Genomic DNA, 19,152 nt, shown 5'->3' with positions numbered 1-19,152 from the left:
TCCAACTTTCCGTTCTCTCATAACAAAAAACAGGTCTCTTCTTCCTTAATCCTTTGGTAGGATTTCGAGATATAATTTTATACTAAAGAAAACTAGCTACAAAATACCATGGAAATGATAAGATTAACTTATAAATTTGGTGCTTATAGTTTGAAAAAAAGTTAGAAATTTAATCTTCATTGTTTTAAAAGTTAGAACTTAGTTTTCATGATTTGATAAAACCTCATAAATAGTCTCTAATTTGATAAAATCTTCAAAAAATAGTCCCCTATAATAAAAACTATTTATGAAGGTTTTATCAAACCGTAAGGACTTCTAATCATCTTCGAATCATAAGGACCTTAAATTAAACCAAATGATAATGATTTGTTAAACATTTATCAATACAATGAATTGATGACTAGTAAAACAAATGACTTCTCTACTCTTTATGTCAAGGAGAATTGCTCAATGCCTCTCTTCATTTTTTTTCCCTTTCTTATAAGTTCCATTAGCCAACATCTCATAAAATACTAACTGCAAATCTATAGATTAGCAAAGGTTGACCAAATTTTTCTACAATAAATTGAGAGAGATGCAACTAAATAAAAATTGAAAGAGAGAGTTGAGCAATAACATGAGCTTCTGAAGCCATTGAGAAGATTATGTTCACTTCAGTGGGGTCAGTGGGCTTATGAACTGGAAGCAACTTCTTGTAATGACTCTTCTTCAGGGGCTTTCTGGACATCTTCAGTGAAGCTGGGAGCTTTTGGAATCAGACCCAGCATCTTGAACATGAGTTGATCAGCATCGAAATCATTATTTGGCGTCGTTAGCAGTTTCTCACCAGTGAAGATAGAATTTGCTCCTGCAAGGAAGCATAATGCCTGCTCGGGCACGGAGAACTTCACTCTACCTGCTGACAACCTTACCATCGCTTTTGGCATGGTGATCCGTGCTGTAGCGATCATTCGAATCATCTCCCATATTTCAACAGGCTGAATAAAAAGGCAAGAAAACTATTCACTATAGAAACCAAAGCAGTAGCTTTCATGAGTAATCAAGTTGCAACAGCTATGAAGAACAAGCGTGTAAGCTAGACTTCAAGAGTGTAATAAACAAAATGGTCGATCTTTTAAGTAAATTGAAGCTACTTTTTGATCTTGAAGAGGCGTTCCTTTCACTGCAACCAGCGCGTTGATTGGAACACTCTCTGGGTGTGTGGGCAGCGTCGCCAAGGTATGCAGCAAACCGACACGGTCCTCTTCTGCCTCTCCAAGCCCAATGATTCCTCCTATTGCCAGGAATCAAGAATGTCACCAAGTTATAAGATTATTACGCAGTAAAAGTACCTATGCCATATTTATTCGGGACAAGACACCAAAAATTCACGAAACCTTTAGCTTTCAAAGGAAGTCATTACTGATAGCCAAAGGAGTTGAAAAAACCTCTATAGTTGGTCTACTAATAAATGAAATCTCTAAGCATGTTAAAGGCCATATCTATTTCACACTGAAATGAATATTATCATCTTAATTTTTTATTTTATTATTATTTTTTTGAGGCAATAGTATCCTCTTAAATTGTAATAAATATAACAATAACTTTTAGTAGACTTCTTGGCTTTCTGACCAGGCTGAGCATTTTCAGAATATATCATTCCTTGTATGTGTTATGAATCCTAAATAGCCAAATGCTAACTGGGGAGCCCTTTCGTTGTCTCGTGATCTGTGGGGGCTTTCCCTTCTTTCAAAAGCCATATCTTCTAATAGTTATTCATTCATGGAAGTTTTCCCCATAAATAAGGTATGAATCTAGGAATATCCAATCAAATTGTCAACATATCAAATTCCAAATGAGTCAAAATCAAAGATGTACAAAATTACCAGAGCAGACATTGATTCCAGCATCACGAACAAATTCTAGGGTTTTCAAACGCTCATCATAACTCCTTGTGGTAATAATATTTGGGTAGTATTCCCTTGACGTGTCTAGGTTGTGGTTATAAGCTGTTAGGCCTGCCTTTTTGAGGTCAATAGCTTGTTGCTTCTCTATCATGCCCAGGGTGCAGCAGACCTCCATCCCCATCTCCCTAATACATCACAGGTAAGTTTGATTTGAGAATGAATATCGATGTACAAGTGCTTACTCAAGTCAAAAAAGCTATAATTGTTGTACACTTTCGTCTCTCGCCATAGTTTCAGTTTCCCAATCATGAATGGCACAAGCTTGATTGGATGATATTTAAGAGTCAACTCTTGCTAATCTTAACAATTGCAGAAATCTTATATATATAATATATAAAGATGCACACATATATTACCAAACGGGGAGGAAAACCAAACTCCAACCCTTGAAGAGAGATTGAGAAAAATGAGAAAAGACAGGCTTTGCTTAAGATATTGTGTTTAGTAGAAGAATCCTAGCAATGTCCTTCCTAGTACGTAAAGAATAAAAGGGGGTGGGGGGAACACAAGTGCTGCACTAGGCACTTTCAAATCATTAGCTGATGTGCTTTTTAAATCGCTGCAGATTCTTGTTAAGTGCTCTGCTCTGCGCCATTATTCACCCCAAGATACAACAGCATTTTTGTCCTGTATTCTGTTAGTTACTACTTATTTCAGTCTTTTTATCTTTTGTAGCTATTTCTTATTTAAGATGAAATTTTGTTACCTTATTTCTTTTACATAATCAAGGATCTGATTGAAATTAGTTTTTCTTCCTATTGTGTCTCTCCAAGCAGCACCCATACAAAATCTTGTGCTACCAGCCTCTTTTGCCTGCCAGACAATGTGAATATCTGCTTTAAATGGTGCAAGGGACAAATAAATTCCAATAAGTTATTCCTTTTCAACATTTTTTCAATTTCTTTTTAAGAAAGAGTAGCATGGAGTAAAGAAATAAAAGAGAAGGAAAAGTTCAGATACAGACGTGTTATAATTTTTTACATGAAAAATACAAGTACAAAGAAAGTTACTAAAAGTTACCAATCAGCATGGCACGATTTCGAGCAAAGACTGAAGCATCACATGCAATGCACATTATGTTGCTCTAAATAAAAAATTAAATCAATTTATTTTGGAATATAAACCTTGTTCAATAAAATATTTTTAACACTGAGTTACCATAAATACCGGACATGCAAGTCATCAAGTATTCAAGAAGAAAAATAATAGCTGCCCAGACGGTTGTCAAATTCATGATAATTTAAAAATAAAAAATAATAAAAAAAGTTCTGATATTTTATAGATCAGAACATTTGATTTTATGCTCCAGTAAAATGTGAACGCACATCTTCAGCATCCCCCCCTCTCAGGGTGTCAGTCAGGGTCCAATAGAGAAGCTGTATCATACAACAGTACCAAGTCCACCTTATCTTAGACATTAACGTTATTATTGGTTAATCTCTCTCTACAATGAAACTCAGCTCAGATATACAGAACAACTTGCCCCAATTAAAAGGGATACCTTTTTGGCTGCCTCCAGGACAACATCCTTGATCATAAGTTTTTGAGCTTTCACGCCAGTGTCATATCTCGATGATTGAGGACAATAGGAACAATCCTCACTACACCCACCTGTTTTGATTGAAAGGAGAGTACACTGCTGCACCTCCCGGAAATTGTGTGTGTGCCTATGAACTTGCGCCTGAAGAAGTATATATATGTGCAAACAAATTAATAGGTTGACAAACATGGAGCTATTGCGTCAAGTGAAACAAACCCATCTGAGAACTTGAATGAAAAGGAGGTCAAGTTGCACTATGGGGAGAAAAAGAGAACTTGTACCACAACATGTGTAATGAATCTGTTTCCATATATAAATTATTCATTAAGAAAACAAAGTAAGCAATTGGTACAGCCTCTTGGTGGCGTACAAATTATATCAAGTTTTTTTATAACTACAGCCTTCTTATGATTATTAATAATTGGGAGACACTTCTTGTATAGTTTTGGTGGGGGGATCCTCAACCCCTGCCCATAGGCTGTCCTTTTGATTCTTTGAGTAATATATTCCTCTGTTTCTTATCCCAAAAAAAAATGTAAACAATTGGCATTATGTTAATTTATAGATGATTGGTTATTTTGATGATATATTAGATGACCCATTGTGCTTCTACAGCGATGAAAAGGCATTTAACTTAAAAATGAACAAGAATGCAACAAGCACCATTTCCTATCATGTTGTCTGGACAAGGATATACTCAAAGGCATTAAGTATAAGGCCCTTGGATCATTGATGCAACCATGATATTGACATGAATGGTGGCTTCAGAGTTATGTTCCAAAAGATTTTTTTCCCCTCAGAAAAGTCTTTCTAGGAGTGGTTATCTTTGACACAACTGTGATAGTTTTAGAGAAGAAAGGGAAGTTACTTTTAACGAACATTTAAATGAATTTACATTCTCATCAAGAGCCTGACGTATATGTTGGACTCTTTAACAGTTTATGGATTTTATTTCCGATTCCTTTCTATTCATCTCATTCAGAGACACTCAGAATTTTGTAAGAGGATCTTGCCAAAACAATTTCGAAACCTAAACATCCTTAAAGGAGGGAGGAGATAATCTATCACCAAGCCCCATGCAACTTGAATAGCAGAAAGTTTCTCAATAGGTAGTTAGAAGAAAGGTTGTTGGAAAGTCCAGTCGAAAGAGCCTCAATATTAGTTTGTAGGTGGGCAAGTCAGAGCACTCTTTCGACTTGATAGAGCCGTCGATAGTTATAATCTCAAAGTACCGGTGCCTTGGCACCCAAGAGCTCGCTGCTCACTTCCTGTGAAGAGCCAACATATAATTAGGCCAGTACTACTGAAGCCTCAATGGAGAATCACATTAGAATCAACATCTATAAGCAAAAGGGTCGTGGCTGAGTATATGGTTGATGTCCTCAGATTAAAGGCCAACCCAATGTTCCCAACAAGTCAAAAGCAAATAAAGGCTTAATCTCTTCCTCAATTTAAGGCAGGGAGTCATCTACATATTGTAAATGAGGGATATTATCTACCTACAGGAAATGGCTTAGAAAAATATCCATTTCCCGAGTCCACCATGGTAGTGAAAATAAAGGGGAGCTGGATCACCTTGGAGAAATCCCCTTAGAGGCAACAATTTTCCAACTGCAAGATGGATGAAGTAACAATCCAATATTCTGCATGTGCATCCTAAGTAGATAAATTAAAGCTAGATTCAACGAGAAAAACTAACGAAACGTAGTCAAGAATCACCATAATGTTTCAAAGGTGCTTCTGCGAAGGTCTTCGAGAACGTCAAGTAAAAAGAAATAAAACCTGAACTGTTTAATATGTAATTTATCATCGCGAAGCTCAGCCTTTAAAACCCACCATTTTTCTCCCTCCTAGAACATGGAAGCTATACAATAACGGGCAACCTCAAAGGAATAGCTTCACTTTCTAAATGCACAACGACCCACCAATAGTAAGAAAAAATTCTGCATTACAAAAACAAAGAGAGAAAGAGAGAGTACTGACACCATGGAAAAGTAGATCGAGAAGGGGAGAGTCGTAAATGTCCCGAATCTGTTGTCGAGTCCAATCATTCCTCGGCCCATCTCTGAGAAGCCTCTCGGCTTCAATTGACGCTGCGGAAGAAGCTGAAAGAGAGGAAAACAGGGAAGAAAAACCTGGAGAATGGCGGCAAACGTCGGAGGTTTTCAGCTGGGACCGGAAAAAGGATCGAGCAAATAACATTTCGGTGGTTGTTTATGGTCGAAAGGCGGTAGAAGAAGAGATTGTAGGGGAAAATTGATATCGGCGGAAAGATGGAAGGAGGAATTTTCCGGCGAAATGGAGTGATGGGCAGAGGAGAGTAGGTGAGTAGTTGCTCAACGGCTAAATCCAGCACCAGGCAGCAGCATTGCGATCTCCGCCTTGGATTTCTTTTATTGGAAATTTGTACGAATGACTCAAAAATTGGACCTAAAATGTCAAATCAAGTCACATATTAGTGAAGTAGGTGAGTAGATCGTCAATGAGAGTGAGAGCAAGATGGACTTTTCCTGGTACACAAGTTTATTTCGGTAATTTCACCTGAACTTTGCATCAGCAAAGGGTTATTTAACATTTTTTTGAAAATTCGGGTCATTTGACATTTTGGGCCCAACTTTTGGATCTTTCGTACAAATTTTCCAGTATTTTTAGTTTTTTTCGAAAGAGGATCGGTTCTTAACTCCCCAGTGATTAATGACTCGCCCCAAAAATTAATAAAATCTAACATTCTGCTTACGTCGAAGTGCACGATTGCTTTTATTGCATGTTATACAGTATCTCTTTAGAGATGACCACATCTATTCAATTTTCATTTTTCTCACTTGTGCTTCCGTCATGAATATTGGAGTGGAAAAAATTAAGATTGCAAAAGACATGGTCATCGCATTAAGGTTACGATAGACATGGGCATCCCCCAATATTGTATAAAATGCGATATGTGTTTTGGCGTAAGCAGAATGTTAGATTTCATTTGTTTTTTGGAGCAGATCATTAATCATTTACGAGGCTGAGAATAAGTCATCCGTACAAAAATCTTGATTTCTCTTTAGTCGAATTTCAACTTACAAGTTCTAATGATACTTGCTCACATCTTCCTAAATGAAAAATATAAATAATGCTTGATTTGAATGTTTTCGGTTAATATGTGCATAGTTCAACCCACATAGGCCTCGTTCGTTATTCATTTGGGTCTCATTTGGCTTTTAGTTTTTAATTTTTAAAAATTAAGCCTATAAATATCTCTTTTACCTTTAAATTTCTAGCTTAGTTATAAACTTCATACCAATATTTTCAAAAATCAAATCAAGTTTTGAAAACTAAAAAAAGGTAATTTTTAAAAACTTATTTTTGTTTGGTAATTTGACTAAGAATTCAACTCTTTATATAAAAAACATTATAAGGAACTAAGAGAAAATAAGCTTAATTTTTTTTTTTTGAAAAAAACATAAACAAAAACCAAGAACCGAATGATTACCGAGAGAGCCTAATGTTTAGTTTTGATTTTTGAAAATTATGTCTATCCCTTTCAATTTCTAACAATGTTTTATATATTTCTTAGGTAAAAGAGTTGAATTTTCAATCAAATTTCAAAAAACAAAAACAAACTTTTTTAAAAAAAAATTTAGTTTCAAAATTTTGCTTGGTTTTTAAAACATTGGTAACAAATACAAAAAAAAAAAAAGTAATAAATTTAAAGGTGAAAATGGTACATATAGGCTTAATTTTCAAAAACTAAAAAGAAAAAAAAAAAGTTATCAAACATTACCTAAAAATTTAGTTTTGTATCCATGAACCCTTAGCCTTCTTTTTTTAATTAACAGAAATATTAAACACAAAATTCACAAATTTAATAAAATATAAAGGGGTGTTCGAGGCAAGAAGTTGATTATTACAATCCTAGGTTATTATAGTTGAGTTATAATAGTTTGTGTTTGGGGTGTAGATTATTTTAGTTTGGATTATAATAGTATGCGTTTGAGGTATAAATTATTTTAGTTTGATAAATAAATAATAAACATTGTAGCAGAGAATAAAAAAATGTTGAATGTCAAATAGTATAAACTATAGCAAATAACAAATACTATAGTAAATGGGAGTTTTAAAATAGTGTTGGCTGTAGCTAATTGGGGAATCCAAAATAGTATTTACTGTAGCAAGAGATGGATATTATAGTCTTAGGATAATCTTTGTCTCAAACACACTCAAAATGTCTATATATTATTTTCATGGAGCTTTTTTATGACACTATTTTCATAACATAATTTTGTTTATTAGAGCATAAAGTTACAAAAATGGGGATAAATGAGATAAATAATGTACTTAAAAGAAAAATGAGAAGAAAGAGATTGTTTTGAAAACAATTAAGAAAAAAATGTAAGGGAGCGTTTGGGACAAAGACTTATTTTAGACATCATTTCTTTTTTAAATTTTTTTTTTTAAAAGTAATTTCTTCTATTGTTCTATTAATTTCTTTTATCATTTTCCTCTCTTAAACTACTTTTTCATAGCATGGAGATGGTGGGAAGTTATTTTTTATAAGAGAAATACAATTTTGGTCCTTAGGTTGTGTGTCTAAATTCTATTTGGCCCCTAGATTTTAAAATGTTATATTTTTAGTCCTTCAATTTTGAGTTTGATTTCAATTTAATCTCTAGGTTTCATAATATTACAATTTTATCTTTGATATATAATTTTTTTTTTTTTTTAAAATTTGATCTCTAGGTTATAAGATTTAAACGTTTAATATTATTAATAGAACTAACCTATTGATATTATTTTGTAGACGTGCAAATAGAACTAAATTAGAAGTAGTTTAGTTCATTATTAATATTATATTCATATTAGTGATATTTCTATTGGTTAAAATATTATTTTGGTCCCTATATATTGAAGTTTATTTAATTTTAGTCCCCATACTTTTAATTATCCAATTTTTGTCCATGTACTTTTTGTTAAAAAAAAATACTATGAGGGACTAAATTTAAGATTTATTAAAAGTATAGGGACTAAAATTGGATAATTGATGTCATAGACCGATAATGGGCATTTTCTACTGAAAATCAAGATTAAACGTGTGAAACTAGGAGATCAAATTAGGTAAAATTGTAATATTATGAAACCTAGAGACTAAATTGAAACAAACTCACAATTGAATAACCCAAAGTGTTTTGAAACATAGGGACCAAGAGAAATTAGACCCAAAATCTAGGAACCAAACTTATATTTTTCTTATAAAAAAATAACTTGGACAAGTTGAATACTATTAAAAAGTAGTTTAACATGAAAAAAATGGTAAAAAGAATGATAGTTTCAAAAACCACCCCTAAAGTATGGGTTGGTGTTAACAATTAACATGCAGAAACAATTAGGATCTTAAACACTTTAACTACATTAATTTTATAAATCAAACAAGCATGTTCATGAGGAAAAATTAGGGTTTTGAAGCACAACCTTAGTAGAATTCCAAATTGAAGCAAAATCTTCTTGTATTCAGAACACAAACCATTCCTGGACCATCGCTAGAGTCGTCCCTGCTATTCTCCGGCCTTAGAATAGATTGTGGATAGAGATGTCCAATTTTTCCATGGGGGCGGGGATTCCCCGATTAGGCGGAGAATGGGGGAGGGAGTGAGGGAAAAAAATTCCCTGTGAGCTAAACGGGGACGGGGATGGAGACGGGAATGCATTCCATTCCCCGTCCCTGCCTCGTTCCCCGTCCCCACCTCGATTAGCTTTTACATATTTATTTAGTATAGTTATCTAATGTTATATTATTATTATTATTATATAAATATTACATTTAAATTTCAAATTTGATTATTTATTGGGAAAGATAATGAATATGTTTAAATTGAAGGTTTAAATTTAGATTATATATGTGAATAATTTGATTTTATATTTATTTCTTTCTACTAAAAAAAATAATTAGCTTTTTTATGCCAAAATTTGAGTAATTTATCTTTAAATTCAAATTGTTATATAAAACTAACCATAATAAATAATTTAGTGATAAAGTTAATTATTTAATTAAAATTTGCTCACATTAGTGATTTAAATTAATTATCATTTTACAAAAAAAAAAGTAACGAGGAAAAATTCCCTGCGGGAAATCCGATCCCCGCGAATTACCCGCGGAGAATCCCCGCCTCGATCCCTGTGGAGAATTTCACGGGATGGGGAATGAAATGGAGAGCGGGGACGGGGATGGGGAATGATATCCCAGTCCCGTCCCGTGGACATCTCTAATTGTGGGATCCGAATTGTGTGAATTGAAGGAAATTTTAAGAGAAAGTTGAGTTTTGGTGCTAAATATTTGGAGAAACAATTTCTCTTTTTAATTTTAGTTTTGCATGAAGATTTAATCAAAATTAAAAATCATATATTTATTGATGAATTACATGCAAATGAAATTAATTACATAATGACATCAATTAAAGCACTAACTTGATGGATTATTAGGTGTAATTGAAAGTGGAAAATTTTGGATTTTTCCATTAACTCTTCTTATTTTTAAGAATTTTAAAAAATCATGTTAAGAAAGATATTTAATTTTAAATTTAAATTGATTCAAATAATCAAAATTGAATTAAAATTACTTAAAATTAATTCTAAAATAAAATTAATTTAAAACAATTTAATTAATTAAAATAATTTAATATCAAAATATTAAATTAACAATACACCAATCCTGAACATGAATCCTCATTCATGTATTCAATATTTAAATCACATTTAAATATCTTACAACTCTCCAATTCGTTTAATTTAATAATTAAACATCTAATTATATAGTATATAATTAACATTTTATTCCCTAATCCAAATTTGAACATTTCAAATTCTCTCAATACTGTCCAAGATTTAGTCTCATATAAGTTAATAGAGAACCTAATGGACCTATAGATCATGAACTCCAACGATCCGAGATTAATCGGCTAAACTCATTAACCAATTAATCAACATTAGTTAACTACCGAGACACTCCACTAAAACCCAGTAGCTGCACTCTCCTCACTGTAGATATATTTCTGTCCATTTGATTTGATCATGATTAGTAAGTCGATCCTTCACATGTTATTCGTAATTACAACTAGGACAAAATTACCGTTTTACCCCTTGAAATTACATTTTACTTCTTAAGTCCTACTGATGAACAATTGGTTGGTGGTTCAAACAACAAACCAAGTCCCTCTCAAGCCTTAGAGAGGGCTGGGCCCCTTGTTCAGGACCTGGATTTTGCACTTAAGAGAACAACCTATCAATTATGTTTCCAGTTATCTATTCGGTCTTACCCCTAAAATGGGAGGCTTATTGAGTCAGCAATGTCGAGCCCTCCCACCTATGTAGATTAAAGGATAATCTTGAATAAACAAGAGTTCATAGTTAGCTCAGGATTAAGATCGAGTTACCTAGTTCATCGATTTGAAATAGTCAATCTTATTAGTAAATGACATTATAAAGTAAAAGTGACTATTTTGTGGTCCAGTCTTATGCAAACTCATTGCACAGGATACTCCTACTCGCATGTCTCTACACGAACGATATAGGATCACATCATTTGTAAAACTTTACAACTATTGTAACAATTACAAAGTGGGTCACATCCATAGATCCCTAGGATAAGGTACCCAACCTAATCCCTATACTATAGACCGTTTTTGCTACTACTCGAACTCGATCCATTTTTATGTCTCCATATAAAGTTCAAGTATTCATGCTATAGCCAGAGGTTTTTAGTTTATTGGATTTAGGTTAAAAAGGTGCAATTCACATATTCAATAACGACTTTACTAAAAAAAACCTCAATAAATCTTCATGGTAAAATAAAATGTGTTTAACGTTACAAACCACGAGTTTCAGAACATACAAGCCAACAAACTTCCACTTGGACTGAAACTCCAGTGGGTTACATATAAAATGTTCAGCATGAGAGAAAAAACATAAATATAATAAACTAGGGCATCATATATCCATGAATAGGACTGAAACTCCAGTGGATTACATATATAATGTTGAGTGTAAGAGAAAGAACATAAATACAATAAACTAGAGCATCATATACCCATAAATTCTCTGACTTGCCCTAGATTTATATAATCCGTAGTCCTAAATTCACTAGGTGACCCCCAAATACTTTAGCTGAGAGGACCTTTGTAAACAAATCAACTGAGTTGTCTTTTGAGGCTATCTGTGTGACGATCACATCTATTCGATATACTATCTCCCTGATGAGAAGATATTTGCACTCAATATGTTTTCCGCGCTTATGGATTTTGGGTACTTTAAGTTTTGTAGAACAAATTCGAACACCTCTTGAGATAGTGAAAACATCATTAATTTCAAAAGAACCTTTGTGAAGGATTGTGAGGTCCGTTGCGGAAGCGGGGATCGATCCCAATTTATAATTTTCACAAAAATTAAAGTTACAGAAATCTAGTTATGCATTCTAAAGGAGAAAATTTAATTTTATAGCATGCTTCTTAAAAAAAGAAATTTAGGGTTTTTTATACTAACCTTTGAAGACACAGAATCTTCATGAATTCCTTTTGATTGGTCACGAACCATTTTGGATCACAAACAACCAGAAAACACAGCAATATCAAATCTCAATTTGGTTGGATACCACCAGTGAGACCTCTGTATTCTCCTTAGGAGATGAGAACCACAAGAGTTCGTGGTGCTCTGTGAAGTTAATTTTGGGAGTAGAGGAAGAAGGAGAAAATTGAGAGAGAAACCTTTTCTAAAATGATTCTTGGGGTCAAGATCGATTGATGGCCAAAATTATACCACTTCTCCATATTTTGGCAAATAGAACAATATCTAACAACCACCAACTCACATATAATTAAAGAGAGAAAAATTGGGTGGAAGGTTATTAAAATAACTCCCTCCTTTTAATTTAAATTCAAAAATTCAAATATATATATAAACTAAAACTAATTTTAATTTATTTAGTATATAATTATATAGTAACCACCTTACTATATAATATACATATTATACTATATGTTATATCTAATATAACATATAACCTACAGTTTATGTTATATCAACTATGATATAACCTATAGTTTAAAATTCTCTCAATAATTTACGGTATTTAATTTAAATAAAATTTATATTAAATTTAATTATATGAATCTAATCTATATAATTAATATTTGAATCATATTCAAATATTTATTTCCTTTCAAAATAAACTTTATATTATAGTGTATCAAATACATTTCACCAATTATATCACGTATAATTAATTTAAACTAATTATACCATATATAATTAATTTTCTCAATTAATTTGAACAACTAAAATTAATCAAAAACTAATTTGATTCTCAATTATCCTAGTTGAGCTACTGAGGGAACTTTATGGACCTGTAGATTGAAGCTCCGATGGTATTTGAATAATTAATTAAACTCTTTTAATTAAATTACCCAACTTCCATTAACTGTCAGTCATTTCACTAAAGACCAACAACTACACTCTTCGCACTACAGATATATTTCTGTGTCTATTAGATGTAACCAATCATCGGTGCGATGATCCTTCACAAATTACTCGTAAGTACAGATGGACCAAAATTATCATCTTGCCCTTGTAGTTATATCTAACTCCTTAAGTATCACTGATCCCTCTAATGAACAATAAGTCATAGTTCAACTATGACCAAATCCCTCTTGAGCCAAGAGAGGGTGTGGCACCAAATTGTTCAAACCCCATAATCAACCTTTAATGGATAGATTTATCTGTTTACCCCGATATAAGAGAAGGAGTGAATTCCGTCTTGTGTAGCTGTGTTCCTAGCTCCCCAATTAGATGAATCCCCAAAATAGTAGGCATTTTGAGTTGACGAACTAGGCACTCTCACCCATGCAAATCAAATAACCGCCTTCATAGGTAGGAGTTCACAACTCACTCAGGATTCAGGTCATGTCAACTATGGTCATCCTAGTGAAATGTAAGTCTCTACTATTAACGGTGTTATATAATGAATCTATTCACTTCATGGTTCGATCTTATATAAATCCTTTTTGTATATAATACTCCCGCTCACATGTCTCTACATCAATGATCAAGATCAAATCATTTGTAGAATTTTACAACAATTGTAACATCTATAAAGCGGGTCGTATTTATAGTGTCACCAGGATAAGGTACCCAGTTTTATCCATTTACTACAGGCCGTTCAGGTTATCACTTAAACATGATCTACCTGTATGTCTTTACATACATGTATGTTTAAGCTACAAAAGATAACCTTGGATGTTTGTTTACTGGTTTTATGGGTTAATGTTACTAAATGTCAAATAAAGTACCTCATATTTTATTAAATAAATAAACTGTTTGTACAATACGATTACAAACTACAGGACCAACAAAATTAAAGATATCAACCCTAACAATCTCTCACTTTTCCTAAGGCTAATGAGGTGTACATCATAAAAGTCATACTAATATAGAAGTACACAAAACAAGAAACTAGGACATAAAACACGCCCAACACAAATGATGGAGTTAATATGCAATTAGCGGAAGAATTCAAGATCATTAAGCATTCTAATTAATCAATTTTAGCATTTTAGTAAGCATATTCATGACAGAAAATAAGGTTTAAAGAAATTCCTTTTGAAGATCTTCTATCCACGAATTTAGCTTGAATTTCTAACATCTCCTTGTAGACCATTGCTTGATTTTTTCTACTAATCTCTTGGACCTTAGATTAATTTGTGGGAATCAAAATGAGTTGAATTGAGGGAATTTAGAGAGAACTTTCTGGTTTTCAGCTAAACATGAAGAACACTTTCTTCATCAGTCTTTTCTCCCAAGAATTCAGAATGCATGGCCTCCTATTTCAGCAATTGAAACCAGCTTTTGTTCAATTTCTTTCATGCAATCAGATTGCACATGAAGTGGACTCCACCTTAAAGAGTTTGTGGAATTTTGGTGTCACAGTAGTAGGAAAATCTCACTTTAGTGGAATTATCCAAAAATAAAATTTCTTATTAATTTTGAAATTCTTTTTAAAAAATTAATATCAAATTTCAGTTTTTAATTCTTTAATTAAACTGAAATTTCATTAATTAATTCAAAAATTAATTATTTTTCAAATAAAATTAATAATTAATTGAACAATTTAATTAATTCTATTAATTTAATATCAAATATTAAATTACACATCAATTCCACAATCATGAATCCCTATTCATGAAATTAATATTTCAATCATATTATCCAATTATCCAATTATCCAATTTCGTTTAGTTCAATAATTAAAAATGTAATTATATCGCATATAATTACTAATTCCCTGAATTTGAATTTGAACGTTTCAAATTAAACTCATTAGTCTATTCTAAAGTTTATTCCATTTGTGAAGTAGTAAAGGGACCTAATGGACCTACAGATCATGGGCTCCAACGATTCGAGATTAATCAGCTAAACTTTTTAAACCAAACTAATCAACATTTGTTAACTATCAGGTCACTCCACTAAAATCTAATAGTTTCTTCTCCTCACTGTAGATATAATTATGTCCACTCGATATAACTATAATTAGTAAGTTAACCCTTCATAGGTGTTAGGATTGGTGTCCTAATTCTTCCGGAGTATCGTTGTTTGTAATTATACACATTGTTTTATGAGTAAAATAACTATTATTTCATTCTAGCATTTACTCATATCCAATAAACAAAGCTCCATGGTTGTCTTATGTAAACTTAAGTATGTATATGCGATATACAAGTGGATCATGCCTTAAGTGATAACCTAAATAGGTCTATAGTATAAGGATTAAGGTGTGATACTTGATCCTGGTGATACTACGGATACGACCTGCTTTGTAGAGGTTTGCAAGTGTTGCAAACTATTACAGATGGTAGATCCTGACCATTCATGTGGAGACATGCGAGCGAGGGTATCCTATACAAAGAGTTTGTATAAGACCAGACCATGAGATGACTAGACTCTGTATACAACACCGTTGATATTGAAGACTTACATCTCACCTAAACGACCATAGGTGACACGACCTCAATCTGAGTGTTTTGGGAACTCCTGCCTTTAAGGGCGATCCTTTGATTAGTATGGGTGAGAGTGGCCAGATTGCCAACTCAACATGCCTACCTTTTTGGGGACTTGTCTGATTTGAGAGTTGGGAACTCAATTACACAAGATGGAATTCACTCCTTCCTCGAAGCAGGGGTAAATAGAGAGATTGCTCCCTTAAAGGCTGATTTCGGGGCTTGAACATAGTGACCACAACTTCTCTTTGAAAGAGAGGACTCAATTGTAGTAGGACTATGACTTATGTTCATTAGAGGATTTAGTGGTACTTAAGGAGTTAGATGTAACTGTAGAGGCATAACGGTCATTGGCCGAGCTGTACTTACGAGTGATCTGTGAAGGGTTGTTGCACTGTTGATTGGTTAAGATGGACACATAATATATCTGTAGTAAGGAGAGTTCAGTGGAGTGCTTGGCAGTTAACGAATGGTAGATCCCGTGACTAAAGAGTTTAGTTAGTTATTCACATAACGTTAGAGCTTTGAACTACAGGTCCATAAGGTTCCCTTGGTAGCTCAATAGATTTAAGTTGAGGATCAGTTCTTAATGTTGATTTGAAATGTTCAAATTGACAAGAGGTAATTCGATTATATATGATATGATTGGTATGGTGTATGAGATACATCAAGTGAATGATTAATGTAAATGAGATTTACATTAAGTGCCATGGAATAGAAAAAGAGCTATGGTTTATATGTTTCATGAGATGAAATATTAAAACTATAGGCTATAAATAGATTATGGTAAGTTAGTTATCATTTATATTTATAATAATATTAATTATTGGATAATTATCTCTTTTTCCCTAATAACCAATTGAGTGGGAGGTTATTGGTGGTTTCATGGTAACTGTGAGATAAAAGAAAAAATGTTATCCTAATTTTAGTAATAAAAAGTTTTGCCAACAATGTTGATTTGAGATTTCCAATCTCAAAAATATTCTCACGGATAGTTGTCAAGTAAACAAGATTTACTAAGCGACAGTTTGGAGTTAGCTAAACAATCATGGACTGTTCTTAGGCGATAGACACTCAGCTAAGCGATGAGCTAAACGATCGCATAGCTTTTGCTAGACGATCGCATAACTTTTCCTAAAGGATTAGGCATCGACCTATACGATAGTTCTTCCATCTCTCACTTGCTCAATCGTTTACATGATTGTGGTTTCTCCATTTTTCTGTCTCAAACCAAGTTCACACAGAGCCCACCATCTAGATTCTCACACTGAGAATACTAAGGTAACCTTCTTAGTGGTGTCATACTCAACTTGACACTATCGATGTTCTGTGGAGACCGTTCATTGGGTTCGAGGTGTTCGTGACCTTGGCGATCGCTTAGTTCGAGTGCGCAATGTTTGTGAAGGGTAGCGGTCATGTTGGACGAGCGTTTGTGTGTTGCTATGTTGTTGTGATCGAGTGTTCATGATTAAGGAACTTGAAGATGAGTCTACAAAAGTATGTTGCTCTTGCCTTGATCTTTTGTATAGCATGCTGTAATTTCTGTATTTCACATAACCGTATGTTTTCATTTGTGATTGTAATTGTAAAGTTCATATACAATTGTAATTTGGAAAGATCATTCCGCTGCTCATGGAAATCCTCGTGTTTGATTTCCTTCAATAGGTTATTCGTAATAACGGATGGGTCAATAACTGTTTAACCCTCAAGATTACATCTTATTCCCACTGATCCTCTAATGAACAATTGGTTTGTGATCTAATCACTAAACTGAGTCATTCTCAAACAATGAGAGAGTGGGGCCCCTTGTCAAGACTTAGAATCAGTACTTAAGAGAACAACCTCTTTACTATCCCTAGTAGTAGGTAGAAGCGAATTCCATCTTGCATCCTATGTTCCCATCTATCTACCCGGTCTTACCCCTGAAATGGGAAGCTTATTGAGTAAGCGCTGTTGAGCCAACCTTAAGGATAATCTTGAATAAATAGGAGTTCCTTAGCTCAAGATTAAGGTCAAATTACCTAGGTCATTGTTTTGAAATAATCAGTCTTAAACAGTAACATTATAAAGTAAGAGTGACTTGTTTCTTGGTCTGGTTTTACACAAACTCATTGCATAGGACAACTTCACTTGCATGTCTTCACATGAACGATTTAGGATCACATCGTTTGTACTAACTATTGTTGGGGTTGAAGATCTAAAGTCTCGTGTCCTGTAGTTTGTAAACAGTTTGTACGAACACTTGTGATGTATAATATATGATATTTTACCTCACTTGTTGATTTTGCTTAGTTAATTGTTTTATTTGGTTTACCACAAACCAATAAACCTAAAATCCTTGGTTATCTGTATGTAACTTAAGCATGTATGTGGTGACATACAAGTGGATCATGTCTTAAGTGATAACCAAAATGGTTTGTAGTATATGGATATAGGAGGGAAACCTTATCCTGGTAACACTATAGATGCGGTTTGTTTTATGGAATGGTCACAAGTGTTGCAACTTGTCACAGATGGTTTGATCCTGATCATTCGTGTAGGGGACATGCGAGCGGGAGTGTCCTATACAAAGAGTTTATATAAGACCTAACCACGAAGTGTTAACGTCTCGTTATATAACACCGTTTATGATAGAGACTTCACTTCACTAGGATGACCATAGGTAACATGACCTCAATCCTGAGTGAGTTGGGAACTCCTGCCATTGAGAGCGGTCCTTTGATCTGCATGGGTACGAGTGGCCAGGTCATCGACTCAAGCCTACCATTTTGGGGATTCGTCTTATTTGGGAGCTGGGAACTCAACTACACATGATGGAATTCACTTCTTCTCGAAGCAGGGGCAAATAGATAGATAACTACCTTAAGGGATGATTTCAGAGCTTGAACGATGTGGCTCCACACTCGTTCTCTTGGCCCGAGAGGTGTTCACACATAGTTGGACTATGTTGTATTGTTCATTAGAGGAATCAGTGGTACTTGAGGAGTGAGATGTAACTACAGGGGCAAAACGGTAGATTGGCCCAACTATACTTACGAGCATCCGTGAAGGGTCATCGTACTCATGATTGGTTATATCCAATGGACACAGAAATATATCTGTGATAAGAAGAGTTCAATTGTTGGCCTTTAGTGGAATGCCTGACAGTTAATAGATGGAGGATCTCGTGGCTAAAGAGTTTAGTCAGCTATTCACGTACCATTGGAACTTTGAGCCACAGGTCCATAAGGTCCCCTTAGTAGCTTGGATAAAGTCGAGAATTAGTTTTTGAGTCAGTTTGAAATGTTTAAATTGACAAGAGGGAGTTTGATTATATATGATATAATTGAACTGGTTAATTATATATGATGTAACTGATTAAATGTATGAGATACATTATTTTGGAGGAAATTAGACATAAATATGATTTATATCAAATAGAGGAAAAATTACTATAGTAGATATATGATATCAAACTATAGGTTAAGAATATAATATGATTATATTCATTAATTAATTAATTAGTCGGTTATGTGATAATTGATCGGGAATTTCTCCTAAATCGTGTGTAAGTGGGAAGATCAATTTCGTTAATTGTAACTGAAGAATAAAATGAAAATTGGTTTCATTTTCTAAAGAGTTCGAAAATTTCGATCACGGTGTGGAA

The 19,152-nt window shown here is 33.6% G+C and overlaps 1 protein-coding gene across 1 annotated transcript; it reads right to left on the bottom strand.

The window, feature by feature from the left end:
* Positions 1-346: 346 nt before the first annotated feature.
* BIO2 (Radical SAM superfamily protein) lies at positions 347-5,910 on the bottom strand. Its single transcript, XM_039030582.2, has 6 exons — positions 5,470-5,910; positions 3,448-3,627; positions 2,653-2,759; positions 1,866-2,071; positions 1,134-1,273; positions 347-977 (listed from the first exon to the last, which is right to left on the bottom strand). Exons 1-6 carry the CDS (start codon positions 5,686-5,688, stop codon positions 672-674), a joined length of 1,158 nt encoding a protein of 385 aa, XP_038886510.1. The 5' UTR covers positions 5,689-5,910; the 3' UTR covers positions 347-671.
* Positions 5,911-19,152: the final 13,242 nt, after the last annotated feature.

This window comes from Benincasa hispida, chromosome 4 (assembly GCF_027475165.1).
Source record: "Benincasa hispida cultivar pf3 chromosome 4, pf3_genome.v1.1, whole genome shotgun sequence".
NCBI lineage: Eukaryota > Viridiplantae > Streptophyta > Magnoliopsida > Cucurbitales > Cucurbitaceae > Benincasa > Benincasa hispida.
Note: the sequence above shows the minus strand (reverse complement) of the source record. Positions and strands in the feature narration are given on the sequence as shown.

Coding starts and splice junctions, on each gene's coding strand:
- BIO2 (XM_039030582.2), bottom strand. CDS start 5,688: ATGTTATTTGCTCGATCCTTTTTCCGGTCCCAGCTGAAAACCTCCGAC. Junction 2,072..2,652: donor GATTATGTAAAAGAAATAAG/GTAACAAAATTT, acceptor GTGATGTATTAG/GGAGATGGGGATGGAGGTCT. Junction 1,274..1,865: donor TGGAATCAATGTCTGCTCTG/GTAATTTTGTAC, acceptor TCCTGGCAATAG/GAGGAATCATTGGGCTTGGA.